Source organism: Ambystoma mexicanum, chromosome 2p (assembly GCF_040938575.1).
Source record: "Ambystoma mexicanum isolate Mex_15411 chromosome 2p, UKY_AmexF1_1, whole genome shotgun sequence".
Classification (NCBI taxonomy): Eukaryota; Metazoa; Chordata; class Amphibia; order Caudata; family Ambystomatidae; genus Ambystoma; species Ambystoma mexicanum.
In genome coordinates, this window is record NC_090923.1 from 340,205,943 (window position 1) to 340,228,246 (window position 22,304).

General features: G+C 44.8%; 1 protein-coding gene across 2 annotated transcripts in view; it reads left to right on the forward strand.

Annotated features, from left to right (window-relative positions):
- Window positions 1-22,304, forward strand: part of APPL1 (adaptor protein, phosphotyrosine interacting with PH domain and leucine zipper 1) — an 820,938-nt gene that overhangs the window by 88,765 nt on the left and 709,869 nt on the right. For both annotated transcript variants that reach the window (XM_069643674.1, XM_069643675.1), the window contains exons 3-4: window positions 4,127-4,186; window positions 5,322-5,393. In XM_069643674.1, the coding sequence (XP_069499775.1) occupies window positions 4,127-4,186; window positions 5,322-5,393 (132 nt within the window). The remainder of the gene's footprint in view (window positions 1-4,126; window positions 4,187-5,321; window positions 5,394-22,304) is intronic.

A 22,304-nucleotide genomic window follows, 5' to 3' on the forward strand; every position in this document is an offset into this window, starting at 1 on the left:
GCCCATTCTTTTTCCGGTATTGGCATCCCATGTCCGCTTCCCACCTCTCCTTAATCTTCAACTCACCCTTTGGCCCCCCCCCCGGAGGGCTTTATAGATCCGTGAAATACGTGCCTTGCCCAACGTCTGATCAAGCAAAACTCGGAGCACCAGACTCGGCTCCGGCTCCTCAGGAATTCCCTCCCACATCTTCGCTAACCTACGAACCACCGCTCCATACGCCAGGAAAAGTCCCTGCGGTAGACCGAAATTCAAACACCATTCCTTACAGGTAAGTAGCTTCCCTCCTTCAAAAAGGTCCCCCACCGTCTCACACCCCTTCTCCCAGAGCCTCTGTATTCCTGCCCTTCCAATCGCCTGATGGAGCTTCCGATCTGTACCCCAGGGTAGTCTACCCTCATAGTGCTCCCCAACTCCCCTACCCCAAACATATTTCCTCCACGTCTCTCTCACCGCCTCAAACACAGTGGTTCTCCCCCTATTACCCATTGGGTACCAAAGTAGTTCAACCGCTCTACGGTTTGGCGGTAGATCCCCTATCAATCCTCTCAGGGTCCCCCCCCCCCAAGTTGATCCCACACCAAAATCGACTGCAACTGTGCCACCACAAAGTATTTTCCATAATTCGGGAGGCCCAGTCCCCCTTCTTCTCTAGTCCCCTGCAGTGTCTCTAAGGACAATCTCCTCCTCCTCCTATTTTTGACAACGCCCTTCCTGTATTATGTACAAACGTATCCTCCATCTCATGGAATACCCTTATCCCCAGTTACTGGAATGATTCCCTCTCCCATTTTATTCCAAACTCTGGTAGGTCCTCCCGTGGGCTATCTCTTAACCCCCCTAACGGAAACGCCACCGATTTTCCAGGATTAATGCGAAAGCCAGACATGAAGTGAACATTTTTCAATATCTCGAGCAACTCTGGAAGATACGTCTTGGGGTTTACCACGTACAACAATAAATCATCTGCATGAAGGGAAACTATATACAGTTGACCTCCCGCTTCAATCCCTGCCTCCCTCATTTCCTGCTGCAGAAATGCTGCCAAGGGCTCCAGGGCCAAGGCAAACAGAATCAGGGAGGCTGAACACCCCTGCCACGTCCCCCTGCCCAGTTCCCATGTCCCATACACCCAGTTGTTAGTCCTCACCGTAGCCATTGGCTTCGTATAAAATGGAGCCAACCATCTATATATGTTATCCCCAAACCTAAATTTCCTCAGCACGCGGAATAGCCATTTCCACTCTAGGGAGTCGAACGCCTTCATAGCGTAGAAAGAGGCTATCGCCAGGTCCTGCTTCTGCGACTTCACTAAATCCATAACATGGTGAAGACGAGAGATGTTACCAGACGTATTTCTCCCCCCCCCCCTCCACAAGCCCGCATTGGTCTTGATGGACCAAGTGCGGTGCTACCCTCGCCAGTCTAGCGGCTAGAATCTCCCCCAGAATGTTCCCATCAACATTCAATAGGGCTATCGGTCGATACGCCGCGCAGTCCATCGGGTCCTTTCCCTCCTTCAATATCACAGTTATCACTGCCTCTCTCATCGATTCCGGGAGGCAAACCCTCTGAAAAGCTTCCTCATATACCTTCTGGAGCTGTGGCGCCAGGAGATCAACAAACGTGGAGTAAAACTCCACTGGGAATCCGTCACTACCCATCGCTGTACCTTTCCTCATTGTGCAAATCACCCAGCGGATGTCGACCTCCTCGATTGGGGACTCCAATTCTTCCGGTGACTTCTCCCCTAATTTCGGTAATCGTAACAAATCCATGAGGTCCTCTACATCGACATCCACGTACCCACCCTCACTCGTATACAGCTCCTCGTAGAATGCCACGAAGGCTTCATTAATCTCCCTCTGTGTCCCCACTATCTCCTGGGTTATAGCCAGGCTTGGGTTTTCCTTGCTAATCAGCCAGGCCAATAACTTGCCCGCCTTGTCCCCCTTCCCATGCAATCTAACGTCCCGCCTACCACTATCAAAATGCGACGGATCCGCCAAGATTTCCTGGTGGAGCTCCAACTTCTGCGCCAGGGCGTCACCCACCACAGCGCCACCTGCCGCCTCCCTATTCAATTCCACCACCTGAGTCTCAGTTCGCTGCAGCGTGTCCAGGAGCCGGAAGTTCTAATTCTTAATTCTACTTTCATTGGGGGGACCCAGGTACCAGGGAGCCTGCTGTTTAAAAGATAGGAAAGTAGTTGGTGGTGGCATAGAATAATCTGCAAAAGAGTAATGGGGAAGGCCAAAGTGGAGGCTAGAAGAGCAGTTGAGACAATTTGAAACACGGGAGGACAGATTTTGCAGATGTTCATCCTAGGCACTGTGGCAGTCGGGGTGATTTAAGTGCTTGAGTTTGAGGTCTATATTCGTAATTACTGCATGCTTGCGAGCCTTGTGTGAAGGGGTAATGAGGTATGGGAGAATGGACGCGAGGACAGGTGGGGCTGTTGGGGTCAGCAAGCCGATTTCCTTGGTTTTGGAGGAAGGTAGCATGAGGCACTGTAAGTACCATTCAGTCGAGGGTGGCAGAGAGGGTATTGATACATGGGTCGATAATTCTAGAGTAAAAGACCTAAAGAAGTTCATTTGGTTGTCCAGTATGATGATCTGAGAAGCAAAACGCAATCCGTTTTCAGAATGAGGCGTTTTCCTGTGTGAAAGGCAAAGAGCGAGCCAAATACCAGGTGACTCACACCTGCAGATAGTTTGTGACAAGCAAATGTGGCTTCTAAAAAGGCATTCCTATTCCCCCATCGGAGCCCTCCTTCTTTGTTTCAGACAATCCAGGAAGCAAACCAGCATTGGCAAAGCAAACTTTTTTTTTTGCTTTTTTGTAGTCCCGGGGCAGGTATTTGTCAGGCACTGCCATAATGGTACTACCTGGTCAGAAGATAGCAACAGCTTGTAAATGGTGTGTGGATCTGGACAGATGGTGGCAGTTCCTGGCAAATGCCTTTATTATGCCTGTACAAGAGCTATAAGCGTGGATTTGCATATGCTTATTTTTAGCAGGCATTCGGTGCAAGGAATAGATGGGAGTACTCCCATGTTACTGCACCCAAAAGATAGCCAAGTAAAGCCCAAAACATGGCTGCCTGCACACATTGTTTTTCTATAGATTGAAACTTGTTGTAGCCCAATTGTGCACGTATCCCTGTAGCCTCCTCTTTCATGCAGGAATTGCAAAAACACAATGCCTGCATTTTTTTAAATCTGCAAAATGAGAGCAAGAAACACAAATCTATGGGTATGCTCCTTTTGGGAATAAACTTTTTGTATGAGGTGCATGTGCATACAAGTACACAAACGTAGCCAGGAACCTCCAGCACTAATAAGGTGCTGTGGATGAAGAATAGTTCACTAGCTGTTAACACGGAGGTTCTTAAGTGCTACTTCTGTCCTTGGCAAACTACGGATATATTTTTTATAAATTGAATTCTCAACAGAAGAGGAAAGGAGAAATCCTATAAGCACATGAAACCTTTGCTAGGTAAGCAAACCTGAAAGTCATGCAATGAGATGCGCCGATTAAGTGGCACTTGTCTGTGGAAAATACCACTGTTATGTACTGTAAGAACACTGCAACATGATTTCCACAGGTGCCCGTGAATGATCAGTACGAGATAATTAAACTGTAGCTTTCAGGATGCACCATTAAATGAACATTCAAGGCTTTTGAAGTTTAAATTGATTGTAGGAAGACCTTGCTTATAAAGTTAGGTTTCTGAAAGATCTCTTGGTTAAGCCATTTTGTTACACAAGAAGCTGATGTAAAGCTTCAATTGAGAAATTAGCTTTCATGCCTAAAACGATCAATTAGCAGAAGACCATTGTGTAGGTGGTGTGGGCGGGGACGCGATGTAAATGGGTGGAAAAATAGCCAAACATATGCGGGATTAATGGCCATCCTCGGAGGCCACCGCCTTCTCTTCAAGAACTCCCATATAATTAGTTTTGCGTCACGTATGCTAAAGTACCACACATGAGACAAAACTAATAAGAGCTTCTATTTCAGGAAGTCTAAACACTAAGGTTAGTTTCTTGTCTTTTTGTAGCATGTGAAGTGACATCCGTTGGGCAATGGATATCGTAACATTTCATTCTCTCTTTACTAGAACGAATTGAGTGCAGCGACCCATCTGACGTCAAAACTTTTAAAGGAGTATGAGAAACAGGTACCGTAAAAAAATTAATTTGTGCCATTGCGGTCTGCATCACTTTTTGTGTGTTTTGCCTCCCTCTTCTTTTACTTTCTCCTCTCGCCCCAATGACTGTTTGCCTTTCATTGCCATTATATAAGTCACTATCGCCTCCCTTTAACGCCCCCCTTTTCCCCTCTTACATGTTTTTCTAATGTGTGCTACTCGTCATTCCTCCATTTCCCACCATGTGTGTCTGGCTTTTCCTGTTAACCTACACATATTTACAGTCACGTACAATTAGTCAGCTGCCATAAGTACTTTGCACCTCAATAGTTATACATACTTCAGTGGTAATTAATAAATACATGTCTCCAAACCTTTAAAGCCATAATTGTTCGAGAAAAGGCTGTGCTTGTTTTGTGGGGAGACGGTGGGTGCTGGGGGGAGCAGGTTGGGGTCAATGTTCCCAGAGCTCAATATTTTCAGCGAGTGAGTCCATGTATGTAGTATATGCTCAATTTTAACGTTTGTCCAGGCAACAAAAATTCACTTAATCTACAAAATTCGGCTCATCATTTTTTAACCTTTGCCATCTCTGATAATTTCTCCATCACTCTCATTTCCTATTGCTGCTGGTTTACTCTACCTCATTCTCACGTCACGTCCCCTTTACTGCTTGTTTCTGACAGCCCCATTATTTAGAAACGCTCATTCTTTCTGCTTCTTAATAGCCTTTTTTTACTTTGCAACCGTTTGCTTTAAGGGTCAGAGTCCCATCTAGTTTGCCTTATAGTTTCCTTGCCCTCTCCTATACGATACTGCTGCTTCTGGCTTCCACATTTTCAGTGTCCCTCTTAAACTTCCACGGTTTCTAATATATCTTACTTTGTTGTATGTCCTATCGTTGTATTCTTTACTCCCTAGATTCTCCTGTAACACATTTTTATGGTTATTGTGTTTTCTCTCCTTTCACAGCCACTGGTTTTACACTTCACCTGGTGGTCCCCTGTTTTTGACCTTTGCATACTCTGTGAATGAATAGCTTATTTTTCTATTCCAGTCATTGCACATTGCGTGAGGTTTAATGGTGGTGCATATTGAAAATCTGTGTCTTTGAAGTGTTCTATGGATAATCTGACGATTAAATTTACATTCTCCTTTTTTGCAGCGCTTTCCACTTGGGGGTGATGATGAAGTTATGAGCTCCACTCTGCAGCAGTTTGCTAAAGTGATTGATGAGGCAAGTGATCAATGATATTATGCTGCCTATTATAGGGCTTTTAACACACTCTCCTAAAAGGTCTCATTTAATTGCACCAAATACTTGTCTGAAAGCTGTTAATTTTGTCCATGTACGTCATTACTTATTACTGAAAGTTCTTTGCTTTGTGAATTTTCTTCAGTCTGCAACTCCTATTCGTTTTAATCTTTGCATGGTGATGCCGCTTACTGTGCTGATGGATAGTGACATTTTATTAGAACCTGAGCACAAGACGGTAAAATTGTGCCCTGAGTGGAGACCACATGATGTGAGTGACTATAGCGGATGCAGCCTGCCCATGTTGTGCTACTTAACATAGAAACACCAAAGAAATAATGGGTGCTAGATTGGATCTGAAACTGCATTAGGGAAGTTTAATAGTATGTACTGAGAGTGAGATGGCACACCATCAAAAGTTGTAGGATAAACGTGTTTGCTGCTGCGAAGTCAGAGACCCTAGTGCATTAAGATGGGTGCCAAGCAGGCTCCCAATGCCCAACCCACTCTTGGACATTGTGAGAGCAGTGACTCAGTGAGCCGCGAATTTGAGCTGTCTGGGGTCCTTGAGACAAAATTAGGGAATAAGCTGTTGAGCAAGGATGATACTGTGGCGATCAAGATTGACTTTCTCCAGCAGCAATTCAACACCATATCCGGGAGAATAACCAAACATGAGGAGTGTGTTAGTGGAAACAATGACAGAGCAGCACAGCTGGAAGAAAAAGTGTGTAACTTAACTAAAGTGCTGAAACAGGCTGTGGGGAGAGTCGAAAACCAGGAAAGCAGGACCCAGGGAAATGTCTGCATTCTGGGGGTTTCAGAATCGAACACTGAGTAGCTGATGACGATATATGTGAAGACATTCGTCTCTGAAATGTGAATTGTTACAAAAAGGCACAGGTGTGAGAAAACAGAAGGCGTCTCACCCGCTAGTCCCCGGGGATCTGTCATCTAGGTAGCCAGGACATGGCCATCGCTTTTGGATCCAGTTCCTGGGGGTGGACCAGTGTGGGAGGATCAGCTGGGTGAGGGGTCTTCGGGGTGTGGGAGTAGGACACCGGATGGAGGGACTCTGTATCCCCTTCCCTGCAACACCTTTACCCCATCCTACCAAGTAGGATATTTAGGAACTCTACACCCACCCCTCAACCCCCTTAACAACATGAACACTTTCACATGGACAGCCCGCAATGAGGGAAAACAGATTAACACCCGAGCCGTATACCTGACGTGTCCCAATACAATGGTCAGGCAAGGTTAGGCAATTACTGATAATCACACACACACACACACACACACACACACACACACACACCATTAAGCTTCCTTCCGGATAAAAGACCAAGCACGAGAGCACACTCTGAGCGAGGCAAAGCACACGAGGAAACGGCAGTTCCGAGATGTCAGTTTAACCAGAGCAGAAAGACGGCAAAACAGAAGGGGATCGCAGGGAGGGAAGTTCCCTTACCTTTTCGATAAGGAACCATCATTTTTTTTGAAACCTCGAGAATATGAAGTGAAAGACCAGGAAACCAGTCTGAAGAATCCTGCTATGTGTGTCAGAGGTACCCGGGGCACTCCCATGTCCATAATCGAGGCGGTGAGAAATGCCATCCGCCGTAGTACGGTCCTTGGCTCCAAGAACAAAGCAGCATCATTGAAATCAACACAGTTGGTGAGTTGGGGAGACTGATATAAGACAGGTCTGTGTTGAAGCCAAGGTTGCAAGCAGCAACATTGTATGGTGAGCGCAGGACCAAACATTGTTAAAAACACATTTGATAAGGGACGCAAGTAAAGTTGAACTACTGATGAGTTTGTTTGTTTATTATATTTATATAGAGCACCGGACCCAGAGGTATCTGGGTGCTTTGAAGTACAGTTACATGATGATGGCAGTCTCTTAGGCAGAGGGTGGAATACATACAATCATGAGGGTATAATACACTGGCAAAGTTCAGTACACGCAGTAGGTACATGCATCAGTGGTAGACAAGTGCAGGAGGTAGTTTGTTTACACACAAGTGCTAACAGTAATGGTTAGTTCTCACTAAGTATCCAGGATATGACGCATTGCCTGAAATGTTCAAATGTTTGAATGGTCCTAATGTTAGCTGGGAGTGAGTTCCACAGTTGAGAGGCCATGACCGGGAAGCTGGATCCAACGGATATTTTAAGGTTAAACCTGGGAACTGTCAGACAGGACGTATCTGTGGATCTAGTGATACCTGTGGAGGCTCTCCAGGTGAAATTTTCTGTTAGATAGGGAGGGGCTATGTGATGCAGTGCTTTGAAGGTAAGACATAAGGATGTGAGTTTAATGTTTTCATTTATGGAGAGCCACTTGTGTTGTATCCTAGTTGCTGATATATGTTCGTTACGAAGTATATTTAGGGCAGCTCTAAGAGAGTTATTCTGCAGTGTCTGCAGTTTGTTGATTACTGTATTATTGGCGCCCAAGTATAGCCCATTGCAATAATCCAATTTAGAGCCTATGAGAGCTCTGGCTAATGTGAGACAACTTTTGGAGGATAACCTTGGTCTGTCAGCTCTTATCTGTTTGCCTGTGTAGGCTGTAGCTGAGGAGGTCATATTTACTTGTTTGTTAAGGTTGGAAGTAGCGTCTAGATAGAATCCAAGCGTTTTTACTACTTTGGCAATTGGGATGTTGTTCCCATCTATGGTAAATATGTTGTAGTTCGGTCCAAGTTTGTTTAAGTTAACTGTGGAGCCAACTAACAATAGTTCTGTTTTCTCATCGTTCAGGCACAGGCCGTGGGTGGCCATCCATGCCTGAATGATGGTGTAGATTTCATCTATGTCATAAGAGCCTGTAAGGGGTAGGAGTATCTGGGTGTCATCTGCATAGTTGGTGTAGGTGACACCCAGACGATCCAGTTTGTCAAATAATGGCTTTGTAAAGATGCTATACAAAGTGGGAGAGATGCAGGACCCCTGGGGTACACCGCAGGTGATCGACATGGGGTCGGCTGCTGCAGCAAGTGAGAAGACTTGCATGGTCCTTTTTGTTTAGGAACGATTGTATCCATGTGATAGCAGAGTTGAAGAAGGTTGCCGTTTCGAAGTGTTTGCAGAGTACCTTTATGGTCAACCAGGTCAAATGCTGACAAATCGAGGAGGAGCAGGACGGCAAAGCCACCTTTATCTTTCAGGTCGTCAATCTGGCTTTTTAAGTCAACAAGGGCAGTTTCTGTCCCATGTTGAGGTCTAAAGCCAGATTGTCTAGAGCCCAAGAGTTTGTTGGCTTCAAGGTAATTCTGGATTTGTAAGTATACAACCCTACCTAGAATCTTTAGAAGAAAAGGGACAGTAGTGATGGGTCTGTAGTTGGTGGGGATGGTGGGGTCTAGAATTAGTTTTTTGAGTAGTGGGAGTACCCGGGATTCCTTTAGGTTGCTAGGTAATACTCCACTAGTGAAGGAGGCGTTGATGGTGATGAATGGGGCCAGGTCTCTATCTGCATCCTTGATAATCTGGGCTGGACAACTATAGCCCTTGCAATTAGACAGTTTCAGTGAGGCAGTGATTTTTTGTACATCATGTGGGGATACATTACAGAATTTGAAGCCGTTAGGCAGAGAGGGAGAGGGAGAGGGTGGGGTGGGGGGGGGGGGTTCTGATCTTCTGTAGGGGTTTTAGTAGCTACTTGTGTAGTAAGTAGTAAGTAGTCTGCGTTTTGTAAGCTATTTTGGTCTGTAGATTAGTGATTTTATTAGTGAGTGCACTTTGAATGTTAGTACACCAAAGTTTATCTTTTAGGCATGTGTCTCCCATTTCTCGCACGATGGTAAAGAGTTCTTTAGTGCTAGAACCTGCATGTTTTATGCTGTTGTTGTAGGTCTCACGTTTTGTACAGATAATCTCATTTTTGTATTTGGTGGAGATGGAGATTGTTTGTTTTGTTCTCCTGGGAAGGTGCGAGTTTCCAGGGCTTTTCTCATTTTCTTTTTTCAGTGCGGGTCATTTTCAGCTCAGGGTTGAACCATGCGTTCACATGGGCTCTAGGTTTCCCTTTGCGCATTTTGAGTGGTGCTACAGAGTTAATGGCTTTTAAGCATTGAGGAATTATATGCATCTACCAGGACGCTGGGGTCACTTGTGTTTGGTAGTGCGTTGAGGGTCAGGATGACAAGGGGCATAATTGCCTCTGCTGTAATATTCAGTTTGTTTCTTGTAGGGCACGAGGGTGCTATAGGACATGATTTGTTGTGGGCTGAGATTCTAATGAGCTTGAACTCGATAAGGTTGTGGCCTGACCAAGTTTGTGGCGTAATACCCTTTACTGTGATGTTACAGTTTAAGTCTGCTACCCAGTGGGTAGTGTGATGTGTGTTTTTTGGGTGAATCCATGTTCAACCAGAGTGTTGGCTAGGAATGTTGCCGGGATATCATTAGGGTCATTGTAACCTAAGTTGAAGTTTCCTAGTATTAAGGTTTGTGAGGTTGTTTTAATATTATCGGATAGTAAGGTCATTATGTCTTCTTCAAAGGTTTCTGATGGTCCTGGCAGCCTATAAATGAGGTGAATAGAGGTGGTACTTTTATGTGAGGTTTGTAGCTTAGCAGAGAGGATTTCACAAGAGGATAGTGAAGGTTAGGGAACTAGTCTCATATCAAGTGTGTTCCTGACCATAAGGGCAATGCCTCCTCCTCTGGAAGTGGGTCTGTCAACTCTAATGATGGAATAGTTGTCTGGGATGGCTAGTAGTTGTGAGGGTCCTGGTGCTGCGTGCAACCAGTATTCAGTTACAGCTAAGAAATCTAGGTTGTTGGAGAGCATGGTATCAGATACATCTCTAGCGTGAGACACTAGAGACCTTGTGTTAATTAAGACTCCTTTGAGAGAGGCTGTGTAGGCTTGACTAGTTCTGTATTAGCCGTTTTGCTTAGGATAGGAATTACTTGGTTGACCAGCACAGTGGTGTCAATTTTCGCTTGTTTAGTAGATGCCCACTTACTGGTGTGGGCAAGGTTAAGAGGCCGGAGCCCCTTAAGGTTAGCTGTAGTATTGGAATGATCAAATCTGGTATGCTTGCTGTAAAGGACATGCTGATAGTGTGCGATTAACCTAGAGCGAAGTCTGGAGTTTCTGAGTTTAGTTTTAGGGTGTGAGGCTTGCAAGTTAGTGGAGGTATTTATGATGCTTCTGTCATTGGTGAGTTTAGGAGTCATCACCTTATTAGTTTTTGGAATGCTTGTCAATAGTTTAGGTAGGAAGTTGGTAGGTTTGATTCTGGCATCTAAGGTGGAGGTGTTTAGTGCTGGTAAGAATCGGGTGGTCTTAATTCTGTGATCTATGTTGTTGGGAGGGAGCTTGATGCTGTTAGGCTGTGATTCAGTCAGTATGAGCCAGTGGGCGGTAAGTATGAAAGCAGGTTGTAGGAGAGTTACTGTGTTGGATATGCATAGTGCACTGAGTGAAACAAAGTGCATGTGAGGCCACTGTGGACAGGGCTCAGCAGAAAAGGTGAGCAAGGGTAGAGGTCGGCTAATGCAGAATAGGTTTAGAATAGGCTAAACAGAATAAAGTTGACAACATTCACTGTATTAGTGTAACGCTGGGCTAGTCCGATGAGTGTTCAAATGGTCTAGAGTGGTCAGAATGGTTAATATGCTAGGTAGACAATAATCATATGCTCATAGTATACAAAGTAGGCTGCTCTAGATAACGGTGAACATGTATTGGTGCCTACTCATAGCTAGTATAGGTTCACTATTTCACTAGTTCATTGGGTAGGCTAGGCTACCATGACGTCACTAGTTAACTAGGAAACAGAATAGGTTAGGTCGAGGATACTAAGAGCTGAATGCTAGTACAATGCTGTCGGATGGTATGGATATGCAATGTTAATACAGTGCTAAGAACATATGACAAGCTGGCACACCATGTGGGTTCCATATATGCAGGATAAATGCAAGAGCAGTCAATTGGGTGCAAAATACAGTGCTGGGACAGGTTTCAGCAGGTATTGAGCGTTAGACTGTACGATACATATGTGCTCTGAAGTGGTGCCTAATGAGGCGGGTGGGGGTACTCATGTGTGTTTCACCCAGGTGCTTCAATGAAAAAAATTAGGCCAGGAAAAAGTTCGTACAGTTTGTGCGCTGAATGTTAAGACGATGAGAGTGCTAACAGGTTGACTTCCTTTGCGCCCCGGTGCCAACAAGGGCAAACAGAGCCTTGGATGAGGCCGGCTCTTCCGCCTGCCGGCGGATATGGGGCAATTTTGAAAACACTGGTTGCTTAGCAACCACGAGGTTGCTTAGCCTAGTTGTGGCACCTCATCGCGCCCAACGTTTTGTGGTGCCGCATCATGCCCGACAAATTGCATAGTTTCCAAGGTGTGGAGTCCCAAGTCTCAAGGCAACGTAGACCGCTGGTGTTGTCGGCCTGTCACAAAGTGGGAAAAGAGCAGGTTGCACAATTCCCGGTGCACGTTAACCAGGGATTACGGATGCTCTGATGTTGCTTGACACGTCAAGGGGTCCTTTACGTGTAGAAGTCTGCTCCGGCACGCAATACCCAGACCGCAAAGATATGCTAACGGGCATACACCAAAGCCGGCAGGGGTGCAGAAAAGGCTGCAGAGCTTTGAACAGAGACCAATGATCCAAGTCCAAGATTCAGCAAGTGACATTTGTGCAGAAAGGGACAAAATGGCATCAATATCATTGGAAGTCCGAGAAAGGAGTCCAGTAGGTACCGATGGTGCACGGCAGGGAAGTTGCTGGGCAAGGTCTGGAGGGCCTCCATAGGGATCGCTCCAGTTCAGCGGGTTGCCATTCAGAGGTGAAGAGTTTCCAGAGATCCAGGTAAGTTTCTGAAAGTATTTATTCATATAAAAGGGCGCCCTCCTGTGTAAGGCGAGTGTCCTCTCTGAACTTGCTGTCAGCCTTGTATACACAGTATTTCAGAACATTTGTAGGTTCTAGGTTACCCAGGTAATGAAATAACGGTTCTATGTGATTTTAATGAAAACATTACACAGAGGGATGTTTCACCTAAACCAAAATTCTGATTTATTATTTTTTTTTTCTTCTATTGGGGAGTACCTCCTGTTCCCCCCTGTTTCACTTTGAGTTTAAGCCCACCCTAACCCCCTCCCCACCCCTTTTATCCCTTTATACCACCCCCCATGTATATTTCTAAAATTTGCTGAAATCACTGGATACCTTCAATAACATGTTGTTCTTTCGCTGGCCACCTGAGTGGCAACTAGGTAAACAAATACAACTTTGAATGTAGCAATTACCATAACATGTTTATGTATATTGTGCTTTTTCCGCCGCTGAGCGTGCATCACGTTCTAACTTCTCTGAAGAAGCGATATTGATCAAAAATCATAGCGTTTTCGTTTGGGCGCAATTGTGAAGGGCTGCAACCTTCCTTGTGGGGCTTTCAACATCCACCATTATCCGTCATTGCAAGCCTCGACAAATTCCAAGATGGCCGCCCCTCACTAGGGCCTTGGCGCCATAGACTGGCTGCTAGCGGCCTCACTTTGATTGGTTGCCTTCATCCTTCTTCAGCCAATGAGAGGTGCCGGCAGGCGGAAGCTGGTCCCTCCAGCAAAGGCCCATAGCTAAGGCTCTGTCTGTGCTTGTCGGCCTGGAAGGGAGGGTTTCCTCATTCTGACCCCCTCTCTTTACATCTTGAGGCAGCGGGTGCCAACTCGAATGTGTCCTCTTTGACCCCCACGCTGTCTGCAAGTCTTCAAGTATGTGTTGGTTGAACTCTTCCACTGCCTCTGCAACTATCAAATGTAAACGCGACTGTCCCATTCTCATTCTGCCTCTGGCCTCACCTTATCTACCTTTTCCTGACTGCATTTTGTGCTTGGTTTTTGATTTTCAAATCTGTGTTGTTTTGCATTTTATTCTGTGCCCCTCCTGTAACCACTAGGTCACCTTGTGAGTTCGGCCAGAACTGTGTAGTGCAGCCTCTCCTCTTTCCTTCCTTAACTGCTACACTATCATCTACCATCCCTATCTTATGAAGTCTGGAAGAAAAAAGCAAAAAAGACCTACTGACAGCCAACCCTGTCCTACTCTTCCTCTCTCCAGGACCCCTCCAGCTAATCCAGAATAGGGCAGCAAGACTCCAGGGCCATTTACCTGACCTGTCCTAACACAAGGGTCAGGCAGAGTCAGGCAATTGACAATAATCGCACACACCTGACTGCCCTTTCCCTTCCCCACAGGGATAAAAGGTGGCGTACGAGAGCACACTTTGAGCAAGGCAGACCGCGTGACGAGACAGCTATTCCAGGACGGCAGTTCAAGAGGATGAGCTAAGTAACAAAGCTGTTGCCAAATCCTATTTTTGCATGCTAAATAATCACCCTTTACCAAAATGTATAGGTAAAGAGATCTAAAAACAAGTGGCAGGACGCCTCCCTACTCGTTTCATGTACTATTAGCTCTCAAGTCCTTCCACTTATTTATGAGCTTACCCTTCAGTTACACAAGAGGATGAGAATGGCAGCGATAAGCGAACTGACGTAAAGGAGGGAAGTGCCCTTGCCCTTTTCGACCCACACCCACGAAGCCTCCGTGAAAGGAATCATAAGGCTGGAAACGGCTAGCGTGTGGTGTAGCAGATGTCGACGGTGCACGGAGCCCTCCTACACTGATGACCAAGTCAGGGAGAGACACTTGTTACTGTAGTACCGCCCTTGACCTCAGAGACCATTAATACCACGCAGTTCATCACAGCAGTGAGTCGAAGGGAGAACCGATAGTAAACGGAACGTGTTGAATGAAGGTTACAAATGGCAACATAATGTGAATCAAAGAACAAAGACTTTGTATTACGGAACTGTTGAAACAACCCAGGGAGAAACCAGCTGCAGAGTGGTCCGGCACCATGTCGGCGCCTATTGGAAAGACTCTGGCCGGTCCCCGTTTGTTAAAACTACAGATCCCAGGAGGCCCTAGGAGAGCCGACGCAAGAGGTCAAAGTGGTCATACAATGGTCGATTAAAACCCCTTGTACAATCAAAAGTTTTTGACCCGTAACCAAGAGGAAAGTAAAGTGAACTGTGTGACTGGCTGAACCCAGCTGTGGGATGTCCACAGTGAAAGATTGTTTAAAAAGACATTGAGACTCGTGAATACAGCAAGTGGAATATTCTGAGAAAAAGGCCGTAGTGAACCAGACTGAGGGAGGTTAACACTGAGGGAACCAGGATTGAAACCCGACTGAGGGGCGCCAAGAAGAAAGCTTACTAAGTTGAATCCCATAATGTGATAAAGCCGATGGAAGGCAAAGGGAAGTGATCCCCACCTTGTGATAAAACCCAAGTGAATTATATTGTTTGGCAAATGTGAACCCGACAGAGGGATGCCTGTGAATTAGGTTGAACAGTAACACACCAGTGAACATTTTGCTAACAATATGACCCCGACCGAGGGATGTCCACACTGAGTGGTTGGCCATAGTGAACCTGACTGTGGGAGGCCCACGTTGCAGGAAGGATCCAAGCCCAGTTGAGGGGGGATCCAAAGGTGAAGAGAAATCACCCAACTGCAAGAAGGATCAGAGCCCGTTTGAGGGGGATCCAAGGGTGAAGAGAAATCGCCCAACGTGAAGATTTATTGAAGATACTTTATTAATGGTCCATGAAGCCTTCTAAGGCAAGAGACTTTGTAGAAAAGAGACTTTGTCACAGAAGATCCTGGAATTGTTGCAATTAACTATAACGTTGTGCTGGCGAGGCCCAGGTGTGTGCTGTGCTCAAGAGTCCCGCCTTGTCCCGTGCTAAAAACGTGGGGAAGGGAGACCCCAGCTATACCATCCTTATTATTTGGTGAACACTTCTTTCTTTTCTGGTGAACATTATCCCACACTATTTTGTAACTTGTAGGTAAGGATTGGCAATAGTTTATTTTTTAGTATAGGTCCTTTTTATTAGACAAGACGCCCCCAGGACTGCCTTATTATTATTTGATGGTCGTAGCTTGCTCCCATCTCAGATTTAGATTAGGAGTTTTTCTCACCCATTCATACAGTTTAATAACCACCCTTGAACTGAGATCACTTTTACCATGAGTTCCTTACATATGTTACTGATAGGGGTATACCTTCCTTATATGGGTCCCAGACCCCCTTCACTTGATTACTCTGCCCCAATTAGCAGCAGTAAGCTTAGAGTCAACCCTAAAAAAAGTGAAACTCTCACACAAAGCTGGGGTTTAACCCCCATTATAGGACACCATCCATGTAGACACTGCAGCGTGTGCAAATACACCTCTAAATCAAATGAAGTCGAGATAGGTCTGAATAAAAAATGGCAACAGACAAAATTTTCCAACTGCAACACAGAATATGTGATCTATATGATCACATGCCCATGTGGTAAAAGATACATAGGCAAAACTAACAGGAAAGTCAAAACCCGGATTATCGAACATCAAAGCTGTATTAATAAAAAAGTGCTTACAGCCCCAATGGTTACACACTTTACAGACAATAACCATACAGGTGAAGATCTTCGTTGGACAGTTCTTTATACCATGACGGGCACTGGTATTAACAAATAGAAACAAGCCCTAATCACAAAAGAACAAAGACTTATCTTTTTAACACAGAGTGACAAGGAAGGGTTGAACGATGCAGTTGAATGGGGCAAAATTTAATGATTCTATTGTGTTACTTCGATAGTCCCTCCCGGTTGCCTGCACTCAGCAATCTATCATTTGATGGATCATATTGAGGATCATTCATAATCTCCTCTCATTAATGAGCTCTACATATAGCTTTTCCGACCATTACATTCTATCTTGAATTTAAAATTGTTTTGTATTCTTAACGATTCAATATATTAGTATCTTGGCCATCCGAATAAAGGTTTGGGATACTTAATCTTAAGTCAGATGGCATTGTGTGTATTCATTTTGCGCCATCGGATTAGCTACAGATTTGTAACTGGTACTTACGCGGTATCGACACAAACAAAGGACCATAGTCCTTATATAAATCCTCACTCAAGATGGCGGCTGCCTATCCTAGAGGAAAAGAGGGTGAAAACAACCAGCTACAGCGAGGACCCGCAAAGGACTCGTCCAATTGGGATACCAACTACAGGTAAAGCTTTTTTCTTTACTCTCAAGACCGGGGGTACTCTTGTACCCCCGTGAGTAGAACTAGAATAAGATCAAGTATTCGCGACAAGCGCGGATAAATAACTAACGAAATGGATTCCTTTTACATAAACATCCCCATTTCTATTCCGGCAGGTATTTATAAGACGCTTTACTACACGGAAGCCTATTGCAGTCAACGTAGTTCTACCACAGTCTTCATTAAAGAATACGGCGACTTATTATAACGAGCCACGGTAAGATTTCAAGCCCACAGGCGGTTTGCTTACCAGTTAAATTAATCACTCGTTAACAGCTTAACCTCTTAAGACCCTAACGAGGAATCCCATCTGTTTTTTCTAACAGCTCATTTCTGTCGAACGAAAATTATTCTGATGGCTGCTGAGTGAGCCTTCCCAATTGACCTCACTGCAAGGACCATTTAGCCATTGCCACCCTAAACCTACAGGTAAATACTGTGGGGGACAGCTTTTAACTAATGTAAAACTATTCTAAATGCCTCCTGAGTGACTCCTTCACTCCGGTCTCTTTTATACAGCCTCGCAGGGCTATTCTAAATTTTTGCAATTTTTTTTTGCAGGGTGTTTATCCCTTATTAAGGGTCTCTTCACCTACAGAAGCCTTAAATATGCCTTAATAAAGCCAGCTTCTGCATTAACTCCACAGAGGGGACAAGGTAATTTATATCCTTTGCCTTCTCATGAGATTTTTCTCTAAATTGATATAATGGCACTAATAGCTTCTCCTTTTTCTACTGTCTTTTACCAACAGTTACAACCATTTGAAAACACGTCAGATTTGTCGTGCACACTTTCCACATCCAGCCAGAAGATTCTTCGGCTTAACAGATTCAAAGTTTAGATTGTGGTTTTTTAATCATAGTGACTACACTCCTGATGAAAGTTCTGTATTAATTGACATAGAACAGAAATATGTGGAGACTACACAATGGTTACATTTTTTTTACCATATTGATACGAGAAATGTCGAGACAAGGACAACACTAGAGAACTAAACGTTAGATACTCTGCATTACTATTGATCAGATTAACATTGATGTCAATCCTACCTATTAGGGTACGATATTGTCACTGTTTTAGAGTGTTTTATCAAGTGATTTACAACGAACTTGTAAAAATCCTTTTATGTCTTTATTAAAATATTAAATGTGTCGTAAATAGCAGTTGATGTTTAATGCTTATAACTGTTGTGTTATCCAAAGCTATGTATCTCTTGTTTAATCACTTCCTTTAATGGGTACCCGTTCAGCTTCTAAAATGTAAACTTTCCTGTCGCCCCCCACCTCCCCGATTTTACATTTCCCCCCAAAAATACAGCAGCATAAAATATTTGTTTTCCCTTTCTTGAAACTACAGCAGCATAAAATATTTGTTTTCCCTTTCTAGAAACTGTGTTTCTCTTTCTTCTCCAGGTTAAGCTGTTCCCCATTCCCCATTGTAACAAAAGTTGTGCGCTATTTTGTGGTACTTGAAATGTTCATCCCAGGCTTTGTCAGTTAGTTTTGAGTGGCTGCAAAACATTGCACATCTCATTTGCAAGCGTGTTTCCAAACTGCTGTGCGCAGGCTGCAGCTTAAATATTGTTTTTAAAATGACGCCTTGCTCTGCATCTTTTCACATTAATCGGACGACTTTTATACACGCCTCTGCACAGGCCTACTTGCCATCCTGCTACATGATCACTGAGGAGAGCCAGTGAACAAGCAGGGTGTACTCCCTGCAGATAGCAGAAAAGAGGGGGCTTGGTCTGAATACTATCTGCAGAGATATAGTAGAAAGACATCTGTTCAGTTTTCTTTTTTTTTAACTTTCCTTCCACTGACCGCATTGAAACACCTCAGCTATTTAGTGTCTTGAACGCCAACCTAATTTTGGTGGTGACTAGAGCCATTTGAGCTCCTTACCTTGCTCAACTCCTTTTAGTTTGGGGGCACTGTCCACTCTAAAGTTATCAGTGCATCGTGAATGTGTTACATTTCTTTATCTCCTGTGATTTTACTTTAGCACGCATCAGCGTACATTGACGTGCTGCAGGAGTACTTGGTATGCTTTTTTCCCTTTGTTTTCTGCAACATTCTTTTTGCATTTTTACTGCACCTAGGACAAGCAACTGGCAGTGAACTATCTGTTTGTTTTTCTGGTACACTACCGTACACTATCTTCTTTGCCATATACCCCAAATGGCTGTACAATGTGGTTTGACACTTGTCTTTTGGCCAACTTGCTTTCGGCAATGCACTTACCGTGATCTGATTTAGATTCCAAGTCTAGTCCCTCTGTGTGGAAGAACTGGTCGGGGCTGGCCTTGGGACCAAAGTGTGCTCAGGTTTCTGACTGCCACCCAGTCAAGCATGTTACCTTGATTATGTGCGGGTTCTTTACTAAGAATGGTGAAATCATGGCGATGCAATAATTGTTCTAGCTCTGTTGCTCCAGGATCTTTGGAGTTACCCAGCCATTTATTAAAATCTCTTAATATGATCGAAAGGCTATTTGGGGTGTTACGTTTAGACAAAATGCCTGATATTTCATCCAGAAACAAGGGTAATTCAGCTGGAGGATGATAAACCAAAATAAAATTAATAGTCATTAGGAGAGCTTGTAACTTTTAGCAGCATAATTTCACAGCCGAAACATGATATAGGTGTTTGAAAGAAATGTATTTCTTGTTTGGCAAGAGAGTTTGTTGAAGAAAAATCCCTGTAGGGTCACACGCTCTTGCACCTGTGAAGGGTTGAGCTGAAATAAACTCTGAAGTACCCCTAGTCAAAAGTACCTTTGGTTAGAAGAAGAGTGTTCCAGCTGGCTTCTGTCTGGTTGCAGCGATGCAGTTTGTGTGTTCCTGGGCCTCAGTCGTGGTGAAAAGAGGGAGGACGTTTGGGAACTGCTGTGGCAGCAATTCAGAGGTCGGCAGCAGCTACGGGCTCTTTTCGGATCAGCAGCACTTCACGGTTTCAGCGCTAGGTAAACAGCACCACTGCAGATCTTGGATACCGGTTGGGCTTCCTTCACTCCTTCTGGTGAGGGGACTCTAGTTGTGGTTGTCCTGCTACTGGAGAGTCCTGGGGAGACTCCTGGAGCTTTTGGCCAGATCACAGACATTGCACTCGACTACGTTTTTCTCGACCCTTGGAACTCTGTTCCTGCAGCAGCAAAGAAGTACAGCCATTGGGGAAAGGTGTTCCAGTGCAGTTCGTCTCGCGGTAAGTAGGTCCCACTTACCCAAGGGAAGAAGTCATCCCTTCTGGTGGTTCTCTTATCAATCAGAAAAAGGAGTTTCAGCACAGCAGCAGGGTTTCACCTGGCAGTTCAACGGTCCAGGAGGATGCAGCAAGCTTCGTTCACGGTTTCTTCGTCTGGTTGTTCTTTCCACTGTTCGACTCTGCTTCTAGTCCCAAAATCCTCGCCTTTTAAGCAGGTTTCTCCCATTCATACACAGCCTAGCTGTCACTCAAACAGCAGAGTGACTGTCCTAAAAGGACAGCCAGCCATTCAATCAGGACTGGGTGCATTCAGGTTTCCTTAGTGACAAAGCACAGGGGAGTTTCGGGCACCTTCCCTCACTTCCTGCCCTTGCAGACACACTGGAGCCAGAGGTAGGTTTCATTACTGAAGCCCGCCAAAGGCAAAAGGAACAAAGGGCTCAAACCTGACTTGGCACACAGAGTAAAACTCAAGAACCACACAAACAGAAAATGGCAAAAAAAGAAGACTGGGGCCATTTTGACACAATGGTCACCCATGGGTGCTATACTGCAGCTGAGGATTCAGCCTGCGGTAGAAAAGCAAAATGCTAGGAACATTAAAACACAGTCACAAGCCATTTTAAATTAGTGAGGGTAACTTACAAAATTTTACATGAGTAAGTAGGACAAAGGGCTAATGAGTAACCTCCAGCACTCCACATAAACTGGTGTGTGCTGGACCCACAAAGAGAAAAGTTAAGTAAAGTAAATTCCACGTACTATTCTTGCGAACAGTAGTTCTCACAAGAAAAGGTATTTAAACATTACAAGAAATCTAAAGGATTTCTCTGTGGCACTGCACTGAATGTGCTGTGTCCCCCCCCATACAAAAAGTAGATGCCTATGGAGTTTGTCAGACTCCAAAAACCAAGAAAACACATAATCCACATCAGATCAAAACACATGAGAGAGTGAGAAAAAGGGCTCACTCACTCCAAGGTAAAAATTAATAAGTCCTAAAGTCCAGCAAAATCGCTGGGGGGGTCTCTAAGGGTGAAGGGAATTAGCACAGAAATGAGAATTCTCCATAACAGTAGCCCATTTCGGGCCCAGGGTGATTCTGTCACTCTGAAAGTGGGTTGTTGAGCAGACTTGTGGCACTTGTGATTAAACTTTGGCTTCACCAGGGTTGTAGCCACGTGTACCGCCTTAGTCAAATACATCTAAAATGTACCCATTGCGGTAGTAGTGCATTTGTTTTAGTCCTGCTCTCTGCCATTTGGTTTTGGGCTGTACCTTTTGTTTATGTGGATCTTCAGGCATTGCCAAAATTGCCTTTTGCTTTCGTGAGCTCGTTCTGAGCCGAGACATCCTGATCTACATCCATTGTGGGAGTACCTGTGTGTGTGTTTTTTTCTTTGTTTCTTTTTTAGAGCCAGCCCGACTTTTGTGTGATTGGTGGGATGGCTTAGTGTGATACTCTGTACATTCCTCTGGTCTATTTCCGATATCTTTTCTGAAGACTTTAGAAAGATGGGCTGCTGCTAAACATTCTGGTTTGGCCATACCGGTGGGCCCTTGCTTCTTTGTCCTTCTATCTTCACTGCTGTGGGGAGTCATGTCCAGGGCTCTTCCTTTTTGCTTCTTGCCTTTCTTCTGGCTGGCTGCACTGGTTCTTTGCTGGACTCTTCCTCACTAGCAGTAAGGCGTCCCTGCTCCAATCCTTCTCACCCAAGTGCCTAAGGTACTGGGTCTCTCCCGGTCTCCTAATGCGGAAACTCAAGTGGCTTGCTGCTGCTTTGCCTCCGGTCTGACATCTTGGATCGCCTTCAGGAGTTGCCACCATCATGGGACCTTTCCTTTCTGGCGGTCCCATCCTGTTACCCTGAAGGGGCATACCAACATTCTTTGCTTCTGCCACTGTCTTCGTGGGTTGCAGAGTCTTCTGCCTCATGTGCAGCCTCTAGGTGTCTCCTTTGTTGGGCCGTTTCTGAATCTCTATTGGGTCTGGCCGGACAAAATTCCATCACCTGTGCATCTGCTGTCTTGGGCAGAATTCTATGCATCCAGTTCCATGAGTCTCTAGGTCCTTGGGCTGTGACCATTGTTGGGGTGGGGCGAGGTTCCCCTCTGGGCTGCCTGCATCTTCTGTTGCACCTCTGGGGTAAAAGTAGAGCTTACCCGAGTTCCACAAACCCCACAACAGGCCTATAGGAATTGGTCTTATTTTTTTCCCATGGGCAAGCTTTTGGAAACTTACAAACTCCTTCAAACTGATGCACAAAGATAGCTCTGAACTGAGATTTTTCCTGGATTTCCATTGGATCCTGGAGTTTTTAGAAGTACGGCTGTCGTTTTAGAATGTACTAGTGATTTACTATAGATTGTAGTGTAATAAATGACTGCAGTTCACTCTATGAATAGGAAATATTGGTGTTACAGTAATCACTTGTGGGCTCATGGTTTCTATTAATTTGTAAGGAGGAACTGGCATATATGCAGGGCCACTAAAGTTTCTGATTTTACTTGTTCTTGGTTAGACCCTTGGGTCTGTTTTCTAT